At 41.0% G+C, this 25,481-nt stretch overlaps 1 protein-coding gene across 4 annotated transcripts in view; it reads left to right on the forward strand.

Moving 5' to 3' along the window:
• Positions 1–25,481, forward strand: part of epha10 (EPH receptor A10) — a 150,174-nt gene that overhangs the window by 31,511 nt on the left and 93,182 nt on the right. For 3 of the 4 annotated variants that reach the window (XM_078268381.1, XM_078268382.1, XM_078268384.1), the window contains exon 1: positions 10,934–11,579. In XM_078268381.1, coding sequence (XP_078124507.1) covers positions 10,973–11,579 — 607 coding nt within the window. In that variant the 5' untranslated portion in view covers positions 10,934–10,972. Of the gene's footprint in view, positions 1–9,246; positions 9,312–10,906; positions 11,580–25,481 lie in introns of those variants that run through there. The other variant, XM_078268380.1, reaches the window with a different exon arrangement.

Raw genomic sequence — 25,481 nt, forward strand, 5'->3', positions numbered from 1 at the left:
AAACGTGTACATTCAAAAGTTGTTTTAGTCGTGCAACATATAAAAAAACTCATATTGGACAGATAGTCTAGCTAGCTGTCTGGATTTACCCTGCAGAGATCTGAGGAGCAGTTAACTATAGTCCTCAGAAATCGACCAGAGTTTAAAATGTCAACACAAAGAAAGCCCAAGGTCACGGATATCCAGCCAAAATTAGTCAGGCAACGAGGCATTCCCGGAAGTGGAACGTTGTGGACATAGACTAGGTGATCAGTGATCACCCAGCAACACGACCAAGACATGCATGCTCGTCACATGGGGATGGGGTGATATATTAGATATATCTGTATCTTGGTGTGTCGGATCTGAAACAAGTTTGGAAGCAGAATAAATCTAAATCTTTCTACACTAACCAAGTAAACATAGCCCTCTTTCCTTCTCTGCCAGTGGATATTCTCTCTGCCTATATTCATTTACTTTTAAGGCAGCAAGGTTGCACTTTTTGACAAATCATTGCTATTCACAGTCTAGTCTTGTAGAAGGGAGAGACGATCACGCATTCATCGGGACGAGATGGCAGATGTATTCCCTGTACAAAGCCTTGAAACTGAACATATACTGCCAGGATGTCTCTTAAAAGTTTTAGTTGAGTGCTGCAGGCGAGTTGTTTCATGCAAGAAGGATATGGTTCAGGAACCAGCTATCAGTGAATAAAGCCCCTTTGGAGCTCCATATTGCTGCCTCCATTAAAACTACTGATGTCGCACAAATTGTTCTTTTTAGAAGTAAATTATTTGTGTCATGTTTAATGCTTTAAATTATAAAGAAGCAACAATATGAATCAGCTGTCAGTTCCTATTTTTCATACATATGATTTGGCCTATTACTGTCGCCGATGTATTCATTGTGGCACCCAGCCCGGCAGACTTTATTAGCAGCAAGGCCATGACCCAAAAACGGAGAGCTGAGTCATTCCAGTATGGTGGATGTGTCTATATTTAAATATTTCTTTCGTCATCTTTTTTCCTCTCACTCTTGTCCATCTCTTCTCTTTTTATTTTTATATCTGCTGCAAGAGTCTCTTTCACCAGCATGTTTGCCTGGTTTTATTTTCAGCACTTTGCTTTTAGTGCTGTGACTGTTCCTGAAGTGGTCTGCGTTTGTCCCTTCTCTTACCACTCTGTCCATCCTTTAAATAAGTTCTACTTGCATGGTCCACTCATCCCTTTAAACGGCTCATCCCTTTGCTAAAGTGGCTTTCCTGAACCTGAGCCAACAGACACAGAAGAGAATAGGGTATTTTTGATTTCTGTCCTAAATTTAACCTGATACATTCTTTGATAAGTACAATTGTTTCAGAATCAAATCTGACATTCATATATCACCACATCTCTTTCTTTTCTTTAGTCTTTGCTGTATGTTGCCTTGCTCTTCTGTGCAGAAGTTCGACTTCCAGTCTAGTTACCAGTAAAGCACTGTTCTCAGGCCTGTACCTTGCAGCCACGCTGTCGTAACAATAAGACCTGACAGCACTCTCAGCGCTCCCACTTTATCAATCCAGACAACCAATTACAACCTTTTACGAGACCCTACAAATGAAAATACGTTCCTTTGGCCTCTGGTCTCTCTATCTCTCTCTCTTTCGCTGTCTTTTGCTCTCTTTCGCTTTCGTTCTGTCTTCCGTTAAGTTCCCAATTTTTCTATAACTCTCATTCCTTTTTCCTGTGTCGTCTGGGAAATAAAAAAGAAGGAATATTTACTCCTTGGAAACCTATTGCAATACAAATGCCCCGCAGGTGTGTATTTATTCAGTAGCAGCAGGTATAACTTTAATAGCATCTTTTTCTTCCTTAGGTGCCTGACTCAACCTGTCGTTCTCATTTTCTTTTTCTTTTTACAGTCAGTCCTCACTCTTTGCCGGAATTTAGCTTTTTCCTCCTCTACTATTTTTTTTTCTCAAACACACTCTTTGCTTTCGCAGTCTCTCTGACTCACTCAATGACTCTTTTCTTTCATTCCCTCGAGCGCACACAAACATGCATACACACACTCGCTTTATTCCCCCTGGAAGCGATTTGCCATAACAGGTGGTCATTCAGATTCAAGACTGGCACTGCAAGAGAGGTAGAGAGAAGGGGAAACGGGGAGGAAAAGCTTAGAATTACAGGGAGAGGAGATGAGGAAAATAAGGTGGGAAAGTGATTAGAATGACAAATGATGTGCTGGGGACAGAGAGGGACATGAGAGCGACGTGGACATTATGTACCATGTTATGTACTGTATCTTGACTCGAGGGTTGAATTCATAAAAGTTGTCGCTGTCATCAAGGTACTAGAATAACAACGAGAGTGATTTCTGAACAGCACCTGTTGCGTTTGCTTCCATGGAGATTTAGCCTTGATAGGTAAAGTTTCTTCGCGTCTTTTTTTGTAGAAATTCATTCTATACTGTCATTGCTGATGTTGAAACCTTGACTGCTTCGCTGCACTTCTTGTTATTGCAGCCTGCCTTTTTTCTGGTGTGCCCAAAAAGCCAGCCAAAGAAAATCTTTATTTTGTAAGTAAAAAAGAAGAGGAATTATGACCATAAATGCCTGTTTTCCCATCTGTACACTGGCTTCTACTGCAAGCAAGCATGGATTTCAGGATTTTACCATACCATATAAAGCTGTGAGAGGATTAGCACCTTTATCATCAACTCACAGAATAGACCTCCTTACACACAAAACTGAAAACCCAGCATTAGTCCCTGTATTACAGCCCACTGTGCTGGCTGGCTCAACAAGAGCTTACATGCACGTCGGATCATATTTCATTATATTCCTTTTTAATGGAATTATTAGTTTTATTATGGTTTATTACACATTTTCAGAGCAAACATAATTGGGCATACAAAAGTAATGACACAGAAAAGAATGGCACATTTCGTCACTTCAAATAGTCTAAAATCAACCAAAATCTCACGGAAGAAATTACATGCATACATGTACATTACAATACTGCATTTGCTGAAAAAACGGTCCTGCATGCATGGTTCCAATTACTTACATGTCAAGATGTGTTGCTTATCACTTGAATTGTAAATGTAATATATTTGGGGTCTTTGACTGTTGGTTGGACAAAACAAGCAATTTAATGACATTCCCTTCAGCTGTGGGAACTTACTACTACTACTACTACTTTCTCATAGACTCACAATTAATAAAAAAAAAAAATCAAGCACATTGTAAAGATAAGAGACATGCGCTGTACCATGATAGCATTTAGGTGTTCGCCCCATTGTCATGTATCATGTACTATAGGTGATTGCATGGTGAGCTTTAGAGAGCGGACAGTCCAGTCTTGTTACAGTATGTCACAGTATGAAAGTTTAATGACTCTGTTAAAAGGAGAGCCCTGTTTGAAGTTAATGTGCTATGCTGTTAGATCTGCTGTGTGTGTGTGTGTGTGTGTGTGTGTGTGTGTGTCAGGGACAAAGTGTTCGCTGACACCATTTGTCTCAGAAGGTAGTGTGTGGGTGTGTTTTTGTTCCTGATTTGTGTGTGTGTCCGCTTATACACAGCATTTGTCTTTTATGTGCCTGTTTGTGTTTTTTATGTGACACTTCATATCCCCATCCATTTATTCTTTTTTATCGGCCCTACAGAAGCATTACTGTATTGCTTCTGTTGAACTATATATTATCTTCCCTCCCACGTCTTTGAGCAGCAGGGTGGTGTAGCAAACGGGAAGATCATTTTTCATATAAAGTGCTGAGATTCAGGCCCTCCAAGTCCCATGTTCCCACCCTGCTACAGTGTCCTCGAGCAAGACTGTAAATCCCAACCAGCCTCAAGGGTGCTTCTGCTTCAATATTTCAGTTCAGTGGGAAAGTGAAGAACCAGTCTCTCTCCTTTGGGATCAACTATCACCTGCTAATACTCAAGGGTACATACCTGTCTACTTTTCATTTTACATTTGCTAAGTAGTGTTTTAAAATGGTTCTCAATCTGTCTTGTTTAGCTCTTGGATACCTACCTACATTTCTCTCCACCATCTGTCTCTCAAGACAATTGACTTATTTTGTAGCTACTAGATATACAGATATATATTTCTATAAATCACAGCTGGTTTTTGAGGTCTTTTGGGACAGTCCAGGTCAAGTCTCAAGGCATTAAGACCAGTCCTAGTCAAGTCTCTAGTCTGTTACAAGTCTCAAGCCAGGTCTCAGCTTATTCAGACAAGACCAAGTCAAGTCTCAAGGCATTAAGACAAGTCCTAGTCAGGACTCAATTCACATAGAAGAGTCAAGAAGTTAAGTCTCAATTCTGTCAAAACAAGTCTTAAGTCATTTTTACAAGTCCTAGTCAAGTCATAAGTCACACAGACAAGTCCAACCTTAAGTCTTAAGTCTGCCAATGCCAGTCTCAGGTCTCAATTCATTTAGACAAGTCCTAATCAGGTCTCAAGTCCGTCAAAGCAAGTCTCCCTTTATTAATTTGAGTCAAAGTCTATCAAGACATATCCAAGTCAAATCTTAAATCTGTCAAGAAGTCTTAAGTCAAGGTTCAAGTTCTTGAGGGCAAATCCAGGCGAAGTCTGAAGTCATGCTGATGTGTCCAAGTCAAATCTCAAGTCATAGGGTCAAGTCAAAATCAAGTCTCTAGTCTGTGAAAGCAAGTCTCAAGATACAAGCCTCTATTACACATTTTCTTATTAAAGCTGTGATAATAGTGTTTTCTTCAGGCCTTTTGACGTCTCAGTTTCTCCTCCACTCTCCTGTTGTATAAGAAGGATAATGGCTGGACAATAGTTGTCCCAGTGGAGCATCACTGGCTTGTGTTTATCCCTGTCTGGGTGCTCTCTCTTTGGAAAGGTTGAGCTTCCTGAGCCCCGTGGTCTACCTTGGTGTAGGCTGGCTGATGAGTTGCCCGCAGGTTGCTGTGAGGACAGCAAATGCCGAGCTAATCCTGCCATGAAGCTATGCAAATTATGAAATGAGGCTCTCTCACTGGGAGGGATTTAAATTGTCTGCATTTGTAAGAATATACGTATGTTCCACATTGTATATTCATCAGCTGTGTTTCAGCTGAGACAGATTGTTTTGTCTTTTGACAGAATGTCGTATGCTATTTATACATACCTTTTGTTTATCAGTTGTGGAGAGCATGTTCTCTCTGCTCTTTTCTTGTCTCTATTCAGATCAAATATTTGGCCTTGGGAGTTTGCCTTTACTCTCATTTAAAGAGTTGCAGACACATTTACTTTTGACAGAAAGAATGAGAAGCCTTAACATTGGTAGCCCTTAAAACCCCTTGAATACTTGAAATACTTGACCTGAGTGCTGTAGGATACGTCTCTCCTACAGCTGTGTCTTCCCTCAGTGCTTTGTATCCGTCAACTTGTCTCATCCTTGTGTATCGTCAGGGCTGAACAAGTCATTTAATACATCGCACAGAGAAAGTTTGCTAAAGTTATGAATTTCAAGACAGGCATCAAGAAAGCCTTTGCTCCATTACTGGGGTGATTTCTGTGCCTTGTCGTATTAATTCATTCTTTTTCAGAATGATTTTATAGTCTACTCTTTCAGACTTTCTGATAAAAGCTCTTTTGATACTCTTCTCCAATGTCTTCTCATTTTTACATCAAAACACAAGCAACTAGATGGCCGTGTTTTGCTCTTCTTACCTGAAGTAAGAAAGGCTCTCTTTACATAAGCTCCCCATGTAAAGTTAAATTAGGCTAGGCTGCTGCTTTCCTCTTTATATGTAATCTGTCAGCTGGCTGGGACTGTGTTTTATCTATTAGTGATAAAAGTCAGCCTTGTCTTGTGTGTCCTACTGTATATAGGAGCTGAGGCCAAACAGACAAAAAAAAACAAATTAGCTCACAGATCCACATTGTCCCTATAATGATAGGCAATTATTTATGAAACAACCTTTGAAATTGGTGTTTTAGTAGCTAATTTGTCACGGCTCTTAGTCAGAGCCATGGGCAGAGAGTTTTTGTTTCTTTGTCACGTTTCTTACTCAAATTTTTTCTCTCTCTTATTTTGACCCTTCCTTCGCCTGCTTTGGTTTTCTTTTCTTAACTTTTTTTGTCTCTCTCTCCGTCTCTCTTTCTCTTATCTGTCTCTCTGTATTTCTCTCTCCCTCCTTGCCCAAAGGCCCATTAGCCTGTCTAACTAGGCTGTGATTACAGGACTTATGTGTTCAGTGTGTGATCATAGTGCCAACTTTGTCCTCTGAGTAACTCTCTGACTGACTGCTCACTAAGGCACACTGATCCCTCTGTGTATTGCCCGGAGTGTTCATTTATTTGTACTTCATGTGCCTCTTTCCTTTTCTTTTTTCTGTCTCTCTTGCCGACTTGACTTTTTCGTCTTTCTCTCTTTCAAGTTGGCTCTCTTTCTTGCTTCTCTTCACCCTCTTCCGCTGATTATTTTCTCTCATCATCTCTCTTCGGCTCCCACCTCAGCCTTTCTCAGTGTTTCTCCACCACCGTTGGCCTCTACCACTCTAATCTTCTCCAAATGCCTCTGTGTTATCAGCTAACCACAGAACCATGCTTTGGGCACCCGGCAGTGTTAGCCCAAAAAAAATAAAGTTAAGTGTTTAGTAAAGGATCTATCATGGTCCAGTAAGACTTTCCTGCATGCTAGCCCACAACCCACCCCCTCCAAATCTATTCACTCTCATTGGACTCTTAAGGGTGACACTAAAGAGCAAGTCTCCTTTTTTTTATTATCTCAAATTGCATTTATGTAACCTTGTATTAATAATTCTTCCTCTGAGAGGATGGAGTCATGGCGTTAGGATGAAACAAAAATAAAAGAATAACACATCTGAGAAAGTATTCTCAGTTTGTTTTTTCTGCAAGTAATATGCAGGTTTGTTTGAAAAGTTCAGCCAATGTATTGACAGGTTTTTTTCGACACTTGCTTCTCCTTGCAACTGGAAAACATCAAAGATCGTACTTCCCTTTTGGTACATGAGCACATCTCGTGTCAAAGTCCATAGCCTCCTTGTCAGAGCATGAGTCAGCAACATTACAGGTCTTAGCTGCCACATCTCAGCCCACAGCTTGAGTCAGACTGCGAAGGTTTCTACTCTTTGCTCACCAGCAGGTCCATGTGCCTGGTTTTTACTGTAATGTCGATATGGCCAAATATTTTTCATGTAGAAATGTGTATCGGATCAAAGTCTTTTTTAAGAATGCAAGCAATGCTTAAGATGAGAAGAAATGGCTACTTGTCAAGCAGTCTACTGCCCACTCTAGACTGTGTCACACAGGTTATTTTTGAGAGCCCTTACAAGGCTCCTAAAATGATCAAAAGTTGATGTAGAAAACTAAAGTTAAAGCAAAGTAACACACTGAAAAACAAGAGTGAATGTAGTGCTTCTTTTTTTAAGGATGAAAGACAACAGTCTTTGCACAGGGAGTTTTTCAAAGTGCTGAAAAAAATGTGTGTGTGTGTGGTACGGGAGAGTGTCTTTTTAAGCAGACAAGCTTAAAGCATGGGTAACTTTAATATCAGCAAAATCCTTTAAAAATGAGGCGGTAATGCAGCTCACCATATGTCGCTACAGATGTTGATATTACATTATAGATTAAGATAAATGTTCTGATGATGGCTTTTACCCATGCCGCATACTACTGAGTTTGAAATGGCCAATCTCACTCCCGACTGCTCAAAGACATGACTTTGACTAGTGAACTGTGGCTCCTTGGTTGCTATGCCAACTTTGGTTTGAACAGGATGCTGAAGTACTTGGCAATGCCTCATACTGTAACTACGGATATTTTTTCAGTGGTGGACATATTCAGATCTTGTACTTAAGTGAATTAGTGAAGTAAGTACAACATAACTGCAGCTGAAGACTAGTTTTATAAGTGATTAATCTGATGAATATTCTCTTGAATAATCACTTCATATTCTTTCTCTATGAAATGGAAAATTATGAAAAATTGTCATTAAAAATTTTCTTATCTGACCACCATTTTAAAACCTAAATATATTCAGTTTACAGTCATACTTAGAATGTAGATAGAATATTTGGTGTTTTGGCCTAAAGATGACAAAAAACGAATGACGTGAATAGTTGCAGATTAACAGTTTGGTTGACCATCCAATTAATTGTTTCTGCTCTGCTTCTATTACAATAATGTTTTGGGGTTTTTGGCTGTTAGTTGGACAAAACAAGAGATTTTGGCTCTGGGAAATTGTGATGGGAATTTGGAAAAAAAAATGTTCTGCCTGTGTAGACTAAACTACTAAATGAACAATCAACTAAATTAAATGAATTAATCATGAAACAAACGTGTTGCAGCCTTGGATTACATTGTATACAATGTGAGTATAGTAAGTATAGATGAAACGATAAACAATATTTACTTTAATCATCAAAAGTAAAGATGTCTGTTTTCTGAAAACATAGTGAAGTATAAGTAACTCAAAATACTCAAGTGAAGTACCTCACATTTGTACTTAAAGTCAGTAATAGAGTAAATGTAGTTGTGTTCTACCACTGATATTGTGGTAAGATCACTTCTAATAAGATCACTTCTAATAGAAACAATAAATACTTGCACATGAAAAATATTTAGGTCAACTCAACTCCTGATGTCCTTTTAGGACTCTTCTCCTTGCTGTGTGTCTTTTATTTAAGCAACTAAAGTAGCATTGCACAGCGCTTTTTCAGAGCTTCATGCCACTGTATTGTTTTTGTGTAGCTGTCCGTGGTGCTAAAAACATACTCAAAGCTTGCCCTTGCTCCCTGTCCATGGTGCTGAAAGGAAAACGGGTACTGTAGACCACAGACCCACCATTGAAAGCTGACTGAGGGAACTCTTTGTCTCTCGGCTTGTTTTGAAAGCTCTGTGGTGTTTTGTTTGCGGCCTCTGGTATTTTTTTACTGCTGAAGCCAGCGGATGATGGAAAGCTTTTTGTCCAGCTTAAGTCCTCAGCAGATGGCATTAATGCACTTATCAAAGGATACATTCACCTTCACCAGATTTTGACAGGCGTGCCTCGGTGTTAATGGCTTCCTTTCATTATTCCAAAAGTAACACGTCATGTTGCACTTGCATTGTTAGACTTGTAAATTGAAGACCACTCTTTCTTTATTACAGTTAGTCTTTAACGTGCTTTGTTGACATGCACTTATGGCACACTATTGACAAACTTATTTACACTGACAAGATAAAATAAATACAAACAGGCGCCATAATCCTTTCTAAATTGACCTATGTGCTTCTCTGTTTGTTTTTTCCTCTTTATTTTCTGCAGTGGTGCTGCTGAATTCTAAAGAGACTCAGGCAGAGCTGGGATGGACATCCTATCCCCCCAATGGAGTAAGTATGCTTACTTGCATTTTCATTATCGTCTGTATGTTTGTTTATTTGTTTGTACATGTGCTTGTTCACTTGCTCGGCTCCACAACACAGCTGCTTGCTTAACATCTGGCCCAGACCACTCCTTTTCATCCTCCTGTTCATGCTGTTTCTACTTTTCCTTCTTCTACTCATCATTCCCTTCCTTTCTCACGCGTTCTCTTCTCTCCCAGTCCAGAGCGCATCATTATCATTAATCAATGGTGCTTATGCAGGTTTGGATACCGCAGTGCCCAAACCTAGACACAGATATGCTGCCGCAGATGAATGCCCCCCCTCCGTATCAATTGATTTGGCTTGTAAAAACCTTAGCACTAAGTTATGCAAGACAAAGGCCGGAGCCCTTTTTAAAGAATCTGCCACTGCCAAAGCAGTTTGTCGGCCACTTCCCACCTGGACATTGGCCTTTTTTCATGTGCAACACACCCAAAGTGTCTATTATATAAACAGCAGTGTACACATACTGTTTAGTGTTGATTGTGTTGAGTCACTGGCAGCTTGAGGTGGCTGTTGGATCACATGCAAAGCTAAATCTAATCTATTAATGTACTTGTTTGACTCAACTACCGTCCCCAATAGCACACAGAGATAACACACTGCATCCACTTCGATTTAATCACCTTGGCAGTAATGCAGTTTATCACATTACTATCACATCTATTTTTACTGTCTAGTTTGCTTTGTGTGTGTTTGTATGCATGTGTATGTGCGGCAGAGTGAGAGATCCACATTTTGTGCTCATTGTACTTTTAATTCTTGTCAAGTCCGACTCAATCTCAGTAATTCAAATGGTGACATGGAGTAGTTATCATCATCCAATGGACCAATAACGTATCAGATAAAAGGGTTTTTCTCACAATTTTCAACTCTTTCATTATAGGACACACTAAGTGACTGTATGAAAGTTTTTTGAGTGATGAGGGAGTTTGGCGAGCTAAACCTTATGTTTAATTTTATACAAAAGCAAGTCCCTCTACATTATATGACTATAATCTTCATACAGCCATGTACTGTTAAAATTCTGACAGGATTGTTGTTCTCTGCACATGGCCGAACACACCTTTATGACCAGTGGCACACACCAAAGCCATGTTTTTGATGTAAACATTTAATAATAATTACAATAAATCTCACAACCACTCAAGGCTGATGTAATGACTAAGGTAGTGCAGTTTCTCATTTTCTCTGTGATGTTCTTAAAGAATCTGAGTGTGAATGTTGTTTTCGACACCCACACCCATTAATCAGATTATGTCGTTAGACTGTTAACCTGTACTGGCCGTATTCTTTCTCTGACTTTTGACTTTCCTTTTCATTATCTGTGTTGTCTCCCGCCCACCTCACTTTACTTTTTTCTTTTCACTCCCTCATATTATCACTTCACTCCTGTTTTTTCTTCTGTTGTTTTAACTGTACTTTTGCCATCCTCCATTCCTGTTGTTCTCCTTTCCGCTCCTTCTTTCTTCTCATCCTCTTCACTATACCTCCACCTCCACTCCTCTTTGTTGTCCCTCTCTCCTCCCTTTTCCCCTCCCCACCTGCCTCCATCTCTCCAGTGGGAGGAGATAAGTGGTGTAGATGAGAAGTACAAGCCTATCCGGACGTACCAGGTGTGCAACGTGATGGAGCCCACGCAGCAGAACAATTGGCTGCAGACAGGCTGGGTGGCACGCCGAGGTGGCCAGCGCATTTTCGTGGAGCTCCAGTTCACGCTGCGCGACTGCAACAGCATCCCCGGTGTGGCGGGCACGTGCAAGGAGACCTTCAACCTCCTCTACGTCGAGTCGGACAGGGACCTCGGGGGTGTGACTCGAGAGGATCGCTACTCCAAGATTGACACCATCGCTGCCGACGAGAGCTTCACGCAGGGTGACCTGGGTGAGAGAAAGATGAAACTGAACACGGAGGTGCGTGAGATCGGCCACCTCAATCGCAAGGGCTTCCACCTGGCTTTCCAGGACGTCGGCGCCTGCGTGGCCCTAGTGGCCGTGCGAGTGTACTACAAACGCTGCCTTGCAACTGTGCAGAACCTGGCAGTGTTCCCTGACACGGTGGCTGAGGCGGCCTTCGCCACGCTGGTAGAGGTGCGCGGCACCTGCGTCAACAACTCTGAGGTTGACGCTGACAGCCCTCCCAGGATGCATTGCAGCGCCGAGGGGGAATGGCTGGTGCCCATTGGGAAGTGCAGCTGCAGCGCCGGCTACGAGGAGGGACACAGCAGCTGTGAAGGTAGGAAACAAATAAATAGACAGTGGGATGCATGGGTAGATGAAAGGGGCCAGAAAACAAAGAGGGAACAGAAGGAACAGGAAAGGGATTTTGTGAGGAAAGAGAACTAAACAAACAAGCAAATGAAAGAACAAGGCAAAGAAATGTTTGCAAAGCAGAAGTGAAGGTAGGCTAAGGGAGGGAATTTGATTTGACTACTTAAAGTACTGTTGATGTCTTCCAGTTCTTTGCCAGAATAACTGTGAACAATTTCTCTGATATGAGAAAGAAACAAAGAAAGAACACTGCAGAAATATTCAGCTTTTAAATTAACTTTTTTTTGAGCCCTTAAAGTTGCATTTTTCTTGAAACATTTACAAAAATCTGCCAGGACAATAAGATGTATCTACCTGTGTCCATTACAATTGAACTTGGTTTAAGCATGTTGTAGAAATGAGGGGTCTGGTAAGCTCACTCTCTGGTAAGCTCACGCCACACAGCCATATTTCTATCTTTTCAAATAATAGACAAGAATGAATTAATAAGATTAAGACTGTGAAATAGAAGAGAGGGAGACAGGTGAGGAAAGGAGGGAGAGCGGAGGATGGCTGTGTGTTGGAGAGATTAGAAAAACAGGAGGAGGACGAGAGAGGGGAAAGGTTGATCCATGTGAAAAGAGAGCTGTGAAGATACGACAGATACTGTAAGAGTGAAGGACAATAGTAGAAATAATTGCATGTGGGCAAGGAACGAGAGGAGAAATCAAGAAGAAAGCACTGTTAACAAGTGTTGAGACAAGGAGAGGGATACAGAGTGGACATTGTTTTTCAAAGACGGACAATGGAAGTACAGAAAAGCCTTCCACACTCTATTTCAATCCATGTCTGCTTTTGTTTAACACTGACATGACATCACTGCTCAGGGCCTCGATTTGTCTGTGATGTTACCTTGGTTAATGCGTACGTCCAAAGAGTGTCAGCACACATGTCGACATAACACATGATACAGTCTGAACGCCTTGGTGTGTGTGTGTGTGTGTGTGTGTGTGTGTGTGTGTGTGTGTGTGTGTGTGTGTGTGTGTGTGTGTGTGTGAGAGAGAGAGAGTGAGTGTGAACTAAGTAACTAATATGAATGGCACGCACGCACGCACACACACGTACTTACATGAAGCATTGTCGGTGGGTGGTGTGGGGTGTTGCACTCTGACGTAAACACAGGGACAGTATTGGAATCTTTTTTTTTTTTCCACAACCCATTGCTCATACAGCAGCAGCAGTTTGATCGCCTGACTGTTGCTGTTAGCTTTCACACCCCATCTTGCATTGTTGTGCAATGAGATGTGGGTGTTGTAGTCACTGGACAGCAGGCTGTGTGCATCGTAATGGAGGGGTAATTTAGCAGAACTGCTGAACTCTTGAGTTGCTGTTGGTCGATGGTTGCAATTTATTGCTATTATTGGAAATTACCTCCTTCTGTTTTGTTAACTTCTCGCAACTAGTGTCTTTCTATGGGTGTGATGAGTTGGGACCTTGATAGTTTTTTTTTATCTTGAGCTAATTGTGCCAGTAAATCTTAAAGACGACTAAACAACATAAATACAGACAGAAAGGAAGTAACAGAATTTTTTTTTTTAACTATTGATGCTTTCGAGTTTTCCCGGCAAAAATGTATTATAAGCGAGAAGACAGAAAATGAAAGACAAGCAGGGTAAGACACAGAGTGAAATAGAGGCAAATGTTTAAAGTACCAATCAGTGTTCAGGAGGAAGACAGAGGTGAGAAGGGAGAAAAGGGGGTTGGTAGAAAGTTAATAGCAGTTGTAGAGCATTAGCAATAAGGGGCCAGATGAAAGGATGCATACGCACAAACATGCATACTCCATTACCCATACACACATCAGCATTTATAAAAGAATAACCTGCAGTGAGAATGAGGTGTAAAATTGATCACACTAATCAATTAGATTTAGTGTGATTTATCATTCTTTTTATTTACATTAAGTATAGAGGCATTCTTTTATTTCCATCTGCCAATATGTGATTTAACTTCTTTTTTATTTGATCCTGTATTGTGAAGCCTTTCTGACATTTGATGATGATTGAGATATCACTACTGATGATGTTTTATAGATACATGTGATGAAATAATGATAGCCGCGTGGATCGACAACTGCCCTGGCTTTGTTAGAGAATATCAAACGATATGGCACAAATACATAAAATTGCACCTTTTGTGTGAGTAGTGAAGCAGACAGAAGTACTGATATGAAAATGGGTGATTAGTGGCGTATCTGTATCCATTTATGTATCCTCTGGGAGTGGAAATGAGGCTCATTCCCGTGCGCCCAGTTTCACAAAGAGTGAGATTTGTCAAACAGCACCACACGTTAGGGCTGCTTGATTATGGAAAGAATCATAATCAAGATTATTTTGGTCAATATTAAAATCCCGATTATTTACACGATTACTCATTGGCTTTTGGAAAGACGTTGTAATTATTGAATTAAAAAAACAACAGTGAAAAAGTTAAACAAATCAACAGTGAAAACACCTTGAACTGTGAAATTTCCCTCTAATACTTTTCCCGTTTGAGCTTTTTTCTCTCCATTCAGAAAACAAATGATGAGGACAAAATAAGAGTTGACTTGCAAAATAATCGTTTTTCTCGATTTTTTTTTTTTTTGGGTTCGTTAGGAGCAGAAATAGTAATCACAATTAAAAATGTATTAATTGCACAGCCCTACCACACGTACACACAACATTAAATAAAACAAATCTAATTAAATGCATATAAAAAGAATGCATAGCTTTGGCTTTGTACAACATGTTGTGCATCTGGCTGAAGAAGTTCGAGTAGACATTGTGAAATTGCATGACTGTTTTTAGAAAAAGAACAAAGCAAAAAAACAGGCAGGTGGGTTTGGGGAAAAAACACAGACCTAAGCAAACTTATAAAGAACAAGGCAAAGACAAAAAGTTGTGTTCACACTGCCTGTGTCTTTTTAACATTGGGCAAAGATAATGAGGACTGTTACAACATGCTGCTTTATGCTGTTTTATGTAGTTTTGCATGTTGTCTGAGGAACACAATCAGCTTAAAAAAAAAAAAAAATGCAGAAAGTACAAAGTATTAGTAGAGAATTTGGTAGAATCAACTATGCTGATCATAAGTCATGCAGAACGTTGGCTGTGTTGCAGAATTTGTAGTCCTACGGTAAGGTGTTTGACAGTTGGATATAAGTATGTATTGGCAGTTGGTCTGTTGCTTGACCTGCTTCTTGTAATTATCAACAATGCTTGGTCTACAATAAAAGTTAAGCTGAGGACAATGAAATTAAACGAACAGACAAAGCAACATTCGCAGAGAGCAGCGGAAGGTCAGGAGCGAAGTCAGGAAACACTGGACAGACGAAGACATGAGGAGTGGAAAATATGTGATTTCTAACAGTGACAGGAGAATAGAAACAGTTTGAAAGAAAAGCAGAAGTAAAGGGACAATAGGACAGGCCAGGCTTGTTGCCAAAGCAGCGAGCAGACTAAGATGGTGAAGTTCAGTGACAGCACTAATGAAGACCGGATGCCTGGAAAGAAAGAGAAAAAGAGAGAGATCCTATACCTACACACACACACACACACACACACTGTAGTGTCTCATTTCTCAGTTCAGCAGTAGTGGTATGAATATGCAGCCCCAACCCTGACATCTCCCACTGCACCAGAGCTATTGATCAGCAGTAATGCTCCACTAAACTGAGGAATTGCACTGGGATTGCTCATACACACATATAGTGAGGACACACACACTCAGGAGCATGCTGTGGTACACCCCAAACAGCACACGCGCGCGCGCGCACACACACACACACACACACACACACACTTGGGTTGATTTCATTCTGTGTGTGGGAGAAAGACATTGAGACTCTTTGTGTGCGTGATAGAAATGGATAGTGCGATAACAGCAGTGTGTGTAAGGGAGTTTGTGTGTGTGTGTCACAGTCACACTTATATACGTGTTTCTGGAGGACATGCATGGCTGACTGCTGTAAAACATAATTTAATGATAGCAAAGCTGGTAATCATAACATAACCATAATGTTCAACTAATTTCTGTGCGTGTTTGTAAACGGGTTCTGTAACTATGTCTTATTTACTCCTGGGTCTATTTGTGTATCTGAGTCAGAGCAAATGCACTAAGCGTCTCCGTGCAGGTCAATAATATTGAATAGCCAGTGAGTAGCTACTGATAATGTTGTAAGCAGATAGTGTTGTGCAGTCGAGAAAAGGATTATTCCCACACGCAATGTAAAAGTCACGCCAGACCCAGGCAACACTGGATTACTTCACATTATAGCATCTGTTGTCATACTGACCTTCTCTAACCTATTCTGCTATTTTAATGCTGATGTAGGCATAAAGCAAATAAGTTTGTATTTCCCAGGCACACGTTTAAGTTTTTTTCAAATGTGTTTTTCCACTGCTTCTATATATTGTGGTGATCTAAGATTCACAGGCAGGAATAATTCAGCGAAGCAGAGATTTCAATTTTATTAGCAGCAACTGACGTCACCCACAACCCCTGCATTTTGATCCACGTTTTACTCTGGACAACTTTGTTGAGCACAGGAACACATGTAAAGTGAGACTAATGCCCCGCAGTCCAATGTGATGCATGCTGGGATGCTTTCCCACATGCCTAGCCATGTTTTTAATTTCTTCGAAAAAAAACTAACAAACAAAGCACTCTGAAGCACAAATTGGTAGACACACTGGATTAAAAAAAACTCGCTCAGGAAACCGCATGCTTTTGAATTATCCGAGGGAAATATCAGCATCCACAAAATTAAAACATCAGAGATCCTGCTTTGAGCATAAAATGAAAATGAATGTCTAATTGTAGAAAAGCTGACACAATAAAATACAATTATATTCTCAGTTTTCCTTCCTTTATCTCTTAAAATTGAGTTACCACAAATAAACTATAGAAAGAATGAATGACTGGAAAAAATCCCGGGGTCTATAATGTATGAGAAACGCTTAATCCCCGGTCGCTCAGAAGACTGTGGTAGCACTTGACCAGCTTATTATGTAAAATGTATAATAATAATGTATAGATGTGAAGGAGGATGTTATTGACACTTGGCATATATGCCTAGTCAGCTTCCTCTTGTGTGAAAGGTGTAGAAGCAGGGGGGGGGGGGAGAATTGGTAACACTTTATAATAATGGTACATGAATTCATGCATGACTTCATGCATGAAAAAGCATGAATTCATTCATATAGTACTTCATGAACTATTAATAATAAAGGATTAATAGTATCTCATGCAGGAATAATACGTATAATTCTTAATACATTTAATTTTAATTTGACCTTAATTGATGCATTAATTAACGTATTGTTCCTGCATTAAGTCATGCATGAGATACAGTTCATCCTTGTTCACCACTGATAGTTCATAAAGTACTACAAGAATGAATTCATGCTTTTTTATGCATGAATTCATGATAATTTATGAACCGTTATTATAAAGTGTTACCAAAGAATTAAGTAAACCGAGCGGTTAGAAGTGATTATATACTGATGTGTAGAACCATCCTTTGCTTAAGTTTCTGTCAGCATGTGCACACAGCATTGTTCTAGATCTTGACCCTGCACGCATTCACACATTTGCACTACATGTACCTGCGGTGGTGAGCACACACGTGTTCTCCAATCTCATTATGAAATGCTACCGTCAGGAACAGACCGAGTGGAAAATAGATTATGTAATAATTTCCCTCGCAAATGCTTCATGTGCTGGTGTATTTGTGTGTGTTTCTGCCACACTCATGAGCTCCATCCTGTTCTAATTAAGGCTGCTCTTTCTATATAATTACTGAGTGTAGCATGTGCCTTCAGCAGATTCTCTTATTATCTCTGTTGTTTGCTGCTTCAAAATCCGGCTCCAGGCACATTTGCCACCCTGCTATTCCTTCCTATTGCTCTCCTTCCCTCTGTAATTTACTACACGCCTTCCTTCTCCTCCCCTTTTCCCCCTCTCACTTCTTTATTTCCCTCACCCATTTACCCCCTATACACTCCCTACGCTGCCAAAGAAGTTTGCACTTCATTTCTATCCCACTGATCTCATCGGTGCTTCATGACTTCCTCTAAAACCTCTTAGTTTTGCTTTCTTTCTCCCGTCCTCTATGTCCCTTATTTTCTCTTATTCCGCTTTCTTTCTCTCCCTCCTTTCTGTCATCATTTCCCCCCTTTCTTTTAAATATTTGTTCTACCTTGCTGTTTCTGTCTCTCCACCCCTCTCACCCTGCCCCCTATCGGGACCATGTGGCAGGGTGAGGCAGGGTTAGTCAGGTTAACAGGCTGAAATCTGCTGGAGAAGGTTGGAGATCCATCTGATGTATGTGTGTGTGGGGGAGAGAGAGAGAGAGATACGGGTTTGTGTGCATTCGTGTGTGCTCAAAATTTGGCTCCACTGCCCAATCATATGTTTCTGATGTCGCTCCCTCTGTTGCACTCATCTTCCCCTCTGTCGTTTGTCACTTCTTGTCATGTCATCAACCCTCCCCAACTCTTTTTGTCTCAGACAGACGTCGTCTCATATTTTCTTCTTTTTTACTTTTATTTTTTTAAACATTCCTTGCCTTGCTTTCCTCCAACTAATTTGTGCCTTTTTACAAAAGCCTCTCAAAGCCGCTACTGTATCAATTACCACCCCCACTTTCACTCTCGAGCTTCTGACTCCTCTTTCATGCCCCTTCTCTCTTTTATCACATTTTTTTTTTTTCTTTTTCTACCCCTTTACTTTATACCAGCTCTCCCTGGCTCGATAACACCCCTGCCCATCTGGTCCTTCCCCCTCCCTCCCATCCTTCTCCATCTCTCTCCTCTCCAGCCACATCACCCGCTACTGTTATTCATCTCTCTCCCCAGCTTTCATTTAAAATAATTTACATTCTCGGGGGGGAAGACAAATGTGTTCTTTTGAACCCAGCTTCTGATGTATTTATTTAGCTGGTCAGCCATACAACAAGTGGGCAGACAGCACAAATACACACTCGGACCGACAAACATTTGGACACACTTATATAAATGTAGAAACATTTCCACGTAGACATACATGCACCTATATTTGCATGCTCGCTTGCAGAAGGACCATTAAAATGCCCCTTGGTTATTGAAAATGTGAGCTGGAGGGAGGCCAAGCATTCACCATTCATCATTCCCCTGCCTTCCTTCACCTAGGGAGAATGAAGCAAGTAAAGAGAGGAAGAAAAAAAGCAAAGGGAACAAAGATAGCAAAGGGCATTATAGGTAAATAGAAAAATAAGGAAATGAAAATGTAAGAGGGAAGATGTGTTGCAGAAAAGAGAAGTCGGAGCATTGTAGTGGTTGCTATTCATAGGAGCTGAATGCATAAAATATGAGTTGTAAAAGCTGAATATGATGAGAAAAAGGAAAAAAAAGATTAGGGGGTTTTGGCCACAGGCAGAATCAGTGAGAATGTGGGATAAACCCGCAAATTACAACATGTGAACCTTCTTCTTTCCCTCTCCTCTCTGCCTCCTCTTACCACTTCCAAGCCTTTACACCAGACTCATGAATTAAATACAGCAGACATGAATGCATCAGAGTTAGAAACGGTTGACATCCAGCTTAATCATGTTGCTAACTCGACTGACATGACAGCCTCATTTCTCTCTGCCTCACTCATGACCACTGAGCTGAATCCAACATTTAGTATAAGGAGGGAAATAGCCTGAAAGAGAAACTCTGGGATATGAGTAGCTGACCGGTATGATGTTCGTAAGGCATCAAAAGAGATTATTAAGACACCTTTGTTCCTTGTCATTCCAGTTTTCTTTGCCCTTTTTTCCTCTGTTTTGTTTATTTTCCAGGAATTTTGCACTTTTATAATCATTCTAAGACCACTACGATATTGCCAAGGCAAAGTACAATACATGTGTGTGCGTATAATCGTACTTTTGATCAAATCAGCAGGTAAAAACTGAAAATGTTACCAAGCGAAGACAGAAATGTAGATATATCCCTGTGGGGAACTCGTGCTATTCAGCAGCAAATGTAAATGATATACAGAAGGGACAATGGAATATAAAATCACAACTGAACAATGAGTGAAGATTAACAGTGCAGCGCCATTGGGTTGAAAACATTAGTCTACTTCTTAAGCTAAGTAAACCATTTAAAAACATGTTAGATTATCTGCAAAATGCATCAACACAAAACTGAAAACAAAGCTTTCTTGGCTTATAAAAAGTGGACATCTTGGAGATACGTGGTTTTCACAGGACAGTGACAAAATATTCAGAGACAATGTCGATATCTATCCATATTAAGATTTGCAGTGACGTAAAAATGAAATATTGTTTACAAAGACTGGGAAGAATTAACCTGACTCCGCCAGATGGATTGCTTCGCATTTGCTCGGCATATCCATCTGGGAACTTTCCGTTGGAGAACATCATGTTGTTTAGACTGAACAGTCGCTTCTCGTTGCGTCACACCTAAACCCGCCTCAAAACCAACGCTGATTGGTCGGTCGTTTGGCGAACGGCTCCAAATTTTCTCTGTCTCAAGATCCAGACTGATCTGCGAGTGGAAAACTGGAGCTCGCGAGATCAGGACGGTCTCACGGGGCTAGGGAAGACTGAACAGACAGAGAAACTTCTGTGACTTTAACCATGCGTCATGTCAAATAACCACCCCCACAGGTTGTTTACATTTGTGACTTTGGGCCACAGTGCTGATAAGCCACTGTGGCCACTATGAATCAGGGTTGAAACACTGACACATAAAAGGTTGGGTGAGGACAAGCTGCCTGTTAGGCAAAAAATTAATTCTAAGTCTGATTATGTCAGACTGTGTAATTCTTTGTGTCCTGAAATGAACCAGCAGAGGGACGCTGCTGCCCAAGACAGCTTACAAGTGTTTCCATGTTATTGTGCACATTCAAGCGTGTTATGTAGGGAGAGATTTTAGAAGCCCCAGTCTGTTCTGGCTCCGGGGAACAGACTGGGGATCGCATGCATGTGCATCCTTCCTCCTCTGTTAAAAATGATATATATTGTAGGTGAGAAGGCACTGTCGAGCAATTGCCCTGCTGTCCCACAATCCCCTCTTTCCATCCTCATTCAACCTCCAGTAATAACTTTCCATCTGTTTAAAATTGATGTGGGACCAGTCTATAGATCTGTGTGCCCCCACTTAACCTCGGCGAAACGTACTTATTCTGTCGAAATGGTCAAAAGACGTTGAACGAGCTCTTATTCAAAAATAAGTCTGAACAGGAATGACATTAAAGCAGTAATTATTTTTAGCATGCAGGTCTTACTGTGGTCACAGGAGTGAAATGGAAAAAAAAATTATATCTTAAATGTATCTAGAAGTGCAAAGTCAAAGGTGTCTTGACTTGCAGAATTAGTCTGGAAAATCTGTCACTCATTGGAACAGCTCAACCAGTTGTACTTATTGGTGAGGTGTTCTCTGGCATTGAGCCTTTTGGATTGTCCGCATGTTGATGTCTCATGTTATTAAGCAGTCCCTCCAGGATTTCGCGGCCTTTTTTTGAGATTGTTGCGGCTCAAAATGCCTGATTTTGCGGGAGCTTTTGTAAAAAAATTGCGATAAAAGTTGCGATGTCTTTTGTATGTTTGTTGCAATGATGTTGTTGGAGATAGTGCAAGTTGCAAAAAAGCGATTTCTTTTTTTTTTTTTTTTTTATAGTTCTTTAAAAATAAAAAGGAAACTTGTTTTGGGGAGAATAAAACTACTCTGGGCTGAGTTTTCCTAGTAACTTTACCAAAAAAGCTCAGGATGCTGCAAATATTGGTATAATATGAAAATGGCTGGTGGATTTAAGACAAAAAATTATAATTTATTGAATGAATCAATTTTGAACATGTGTCAGTGACTTGTTGTTCTTGACATTGTTAGTTTATTTCCTAACCTGGCCTGGGACACACATTTATACGGTTTGATTAAGTACTGACTTTAACTTATCATTGCACTTACAATAACGAACGCACCTGTCCTCAATTTAGGTCATCGTGTCGTCTCATCTCCTTTTTCTCCTGCATCCACCGTGTGTGTGTGTGTGTGTGTGTGTGTGCGCGCGTGCGCGCAAGCGTCAGTCGCGGGGGGAACGGAGCAACAGCCCCACCCGCTGCAGAGAGCCGACAGCCAGGATTGAAACGGCAGCAACTTCAGCGACTTTTAAATCGTCACAGTACATTGATGTTACAATGTATACAGGTTGGCAGGACAGTCTGACATGTTTTGCACGGTCTTTCGCTGTACGTTTTGTTGGTAAATGTGAGATGTTTGAGTCACACACACGTCTCGTCTTCATATCACAAACAAGTAAATGATCAACCCGTTCTCACTCCCGCTTGGTCATTGGCTCTCGTGGGACTGCGGTGATTGGTCAAAATTGCGAGTCACACCAAATTTGCGGTGATTGGTTGAATTGGCGCGATTGCGACATCGAAATCCGTGTTGAGTCAAATTAATGGAAAATATGATGGGAAAAAAAGTCCCGTGGCAGGGATGGCAAGTACTTGCAGTGCAATCCTGATGTCTCACCTTGGATGTGTTTAGAGACCTGCATACTTTCAAGATATAGTAATAGATCAATTTCAATGAAGGTTGCTCAGGTGCATGTCATGGAAAAGTTCCTCACACAAGTGTGTTTTTTTTAGCCTAAAGAGCATGAATCCATCTACACCTAGCCACTGTGTGTGTCATGAGCGTGTTGGATGGCAATCTAATATTAAAAGTGTACAGTAAATGCAAGAAGCATTAGACCCATTGCTCAAACCAACTCAAGGGGTGACTTTGTAACTTTTCTTTGATAATACAAGGAGTAAGTTCTGAGATGCTCAATTTATAATGATTGTGAATGGGAAAATGCCTTTATGTAAGTCGCATATCTTGCAATTTTGATTGTTACTACTAATCCAATGCCTGTCACTGCTCCACACATTACCTAAACAACCCTCATATGACATCAACTTGTGATCGATGCCAACGCTTTAAAAATGCCTGGGAGCTCTCAACCAGTCACTTAAACTAATCAAGAAAGCTTTTAAATAATTTCACTCTGCAGTTGTCATTTATTAGAAATAAACAGTGGACATCACAAACTTGTACTCCATTATTTTGTATTTGTATAAAGGTTTACATGTGTGTTTGCATGTGACAGGCTGTGATGCCATCACTGTTTGCTGCCACTCTGCGTATGAGACTGTGTGTATGCGCCGGCTGTTGTCTCTGTATTCACAGCTCGGCAGAGGGGCCTGCCGTGAGGACAGAGTGCCCGGCCCCCTGGCTGCACAGCGAGCCTGGCATGCCATCTCTTGCCAGCTTGGCTTTCCATCCCCCTGCCTTCCTCATTTTGTTGTCATTTGTCATCACCCACCCTAGTACGCACCCTCCCTCCATACACACTGATACACACTCAAAACAGAATCCACATCCAAATGAAAATGGATGGCATTTCCAGGGCCACCTGCGCCTCTGTGCTCCAAATCCTCCCCCTTACATACACAAATGAGCACGCCCTCACATATGCATGTAAATGTACACCAGGACACGTGCATTTGCCTATCCACACACTCATGTGCAGCATGTGCACGCCCACATGCATGCACAGAAACAAACAACACCACATATGCGTGCTCAGACATAGGCTTACTCCCTATCTCTCACAGGCTCATGTGCGCTATTTGTCCATAACCCACACCATCTGTTTCTGTCTTCTGCCTACCATTCAGTGTGCGCACACACACACACACACACACACACACACACACACACACACACACACACACACACACACACACACTCTCACTCTCTCATTGTTTGGATGTATAATCATGCACAGTTCCTCAAACACCTGTAGTCCTCACCCTGACTAGACAACCCATAATCCCTTTGGATGGACAGGCTCATTAGCACTCAGAGGCACTCAGACAATCCCACATCACCGAGCAAAAACATAAATCTAGACATACACTTTGGCTAAGTCTTTTTTTTTTTAATTCTGGCAGAGATGTGAAGAATTTTGAGCACACACTACTGTATATCAGTAATTGTTACATGCTCTTTTTACACACATGGAACCTTGGTCTTACGCACGCACGCACGCACGTACGCGCGGTGGGGAGCAGTGTGAAGTGACTGGCATCCTGAGGTGAGTGTTATGGGTGACATTTCCACTGTACTGTGGTATAGAGAGGTATCCTGCAGAGCCTCTGGTCAACTGGCACACCGAGAGATTGGGGACGTTAGGTGGGGGGGGGGGAGAGAGAGAGAGAGAGAGAGAGAGAGAGAGAGAGAGAGAGAGAGAGAGAGAGAGAGAGAGAGAGAGAGAGAGAGAGAGAGAGAGAGAGAGAGAGAGAGAGAGAGAGAGAGAGAATATATATCTCTCTTACTGTCTTCGTCTGCATTCTGCATGACAGTCTTATTAAAACACACATGACATACTGCCCATACTCTATACTGTACCAGCCCACACAGATTAGGCACCATCCTTGTCTCCTATAGCAGCCTTTGCAACCGACTCTGGCCGCTGTTTTAAGTGGATGCAAATACAGTATGTCTGCAATTTTCTTCAGGTTGTGTATACAGGTAGCCTCTATGAATGGTGAGGCTAATGCCAAAATGCATTAAGCTATTAAATAGCAACTAGATGGTGGATCCAAGAAAACTTGGAGCGAGTTTAGTTTTCTAACATTAGCCAAACTAAGGTACTGGTAATACCAGAACAAATAAGACAACTTCAATTGAGTTGAGGAAGAGTATGTTTCATTGATTATGTCTTTAACTTTTCATTTGTTAAAGGACAACCTTGTCAGTCTCCTTTTTAAAGCTTTCATAGTCTTGCTTTAAGGTTTAAAGAGAAGTATGTTGCCCTGTCACAACTCAGCTCGGCCAAATTTGGATCTTCTAGTAGATCCAGTACATCAAGGCTTCAAAACATCCCCCCGGATATCTACAGTTAATGTGAAAAATAGTCCATGTTTTCCTGAAGTCCATTATTTACACCTCTTTAAATCGATTACTAATCAAGCAATTCAAATGCACAAATAAACACCAACATGTAACCACTACACTCTAACTGTAGGTGGCAAGAGCTTGACTTTCCCTCCTCTTTTATTCTCTGTCTCACCACAGTATGTCTCTCTCTGTGGTGTTGCGTTGCTCGCCATCCAGAACAATGTAAATCTACTGTTGAATTAGTTATTTTCCCTCCCTATCATTCATCACACAGGACAAACTGAGAGGGCGGAGTGCGCAACAGTGAGAGTCTCTGTGGTGCAGTGAACCATCGCCATGTTTGCACAGATTGAAAAATCGGACACGGGAAAACAGAAGTTCACACATGCCTACCCATGTGCATTTTTGCCAGGCAACACACATACACTAAATACACACACTCGTATATGTACACAAGGAATTATCAGTTTACCTGCTCATGCAGAACATACATGTGGATACACAAGCTACACATTACAGCCACTGTTGTCTTTTTTTTTTTGTGTGTAAGTTTGCTTGGATCTGTGAATGCTTTTAGTGCAGTGGACTGTGTCTTTGTGTGAATGCATATATGATTTGGAAATACACAAACACAAAAACCTGTTCGTCAACACGCTCAGTGCTCGTTCCTATTACACGTGGAAAGTCATTCAAGTCATGTGTGTACATAAGCACAGTTGACTCATATTTTACCTTTTGTTTTTCATTACCGTTTAAAGGTGTTGATGTGTTGTGGCACTGAGAAGACACATGACACGCACACGCGTCAAATCAGTGGTGTGCGTGTCGTGGTTAACTGGCCCTGCTGACGGTGATGGATGGTGTATTTATGAAGCCCCTTTTCGTGCTCTGGATCAAGGACTGAA

The sequence above is a fragment of the Sander vitreus genome, chromosome 14, assembly GCF_031162955.1.
Source record: "Sander vitreus isolate 19-12246 chromosome 14, sanVit1, whole genome shotgun sequence".
In the NCBI taxonomy this organism is placed as follows: domain Eukaryota; kingdom Metazoa; phylum Chordata; class Actinopteri; order Perciformes; family Percidae; genus Sander; species Sander vitreus.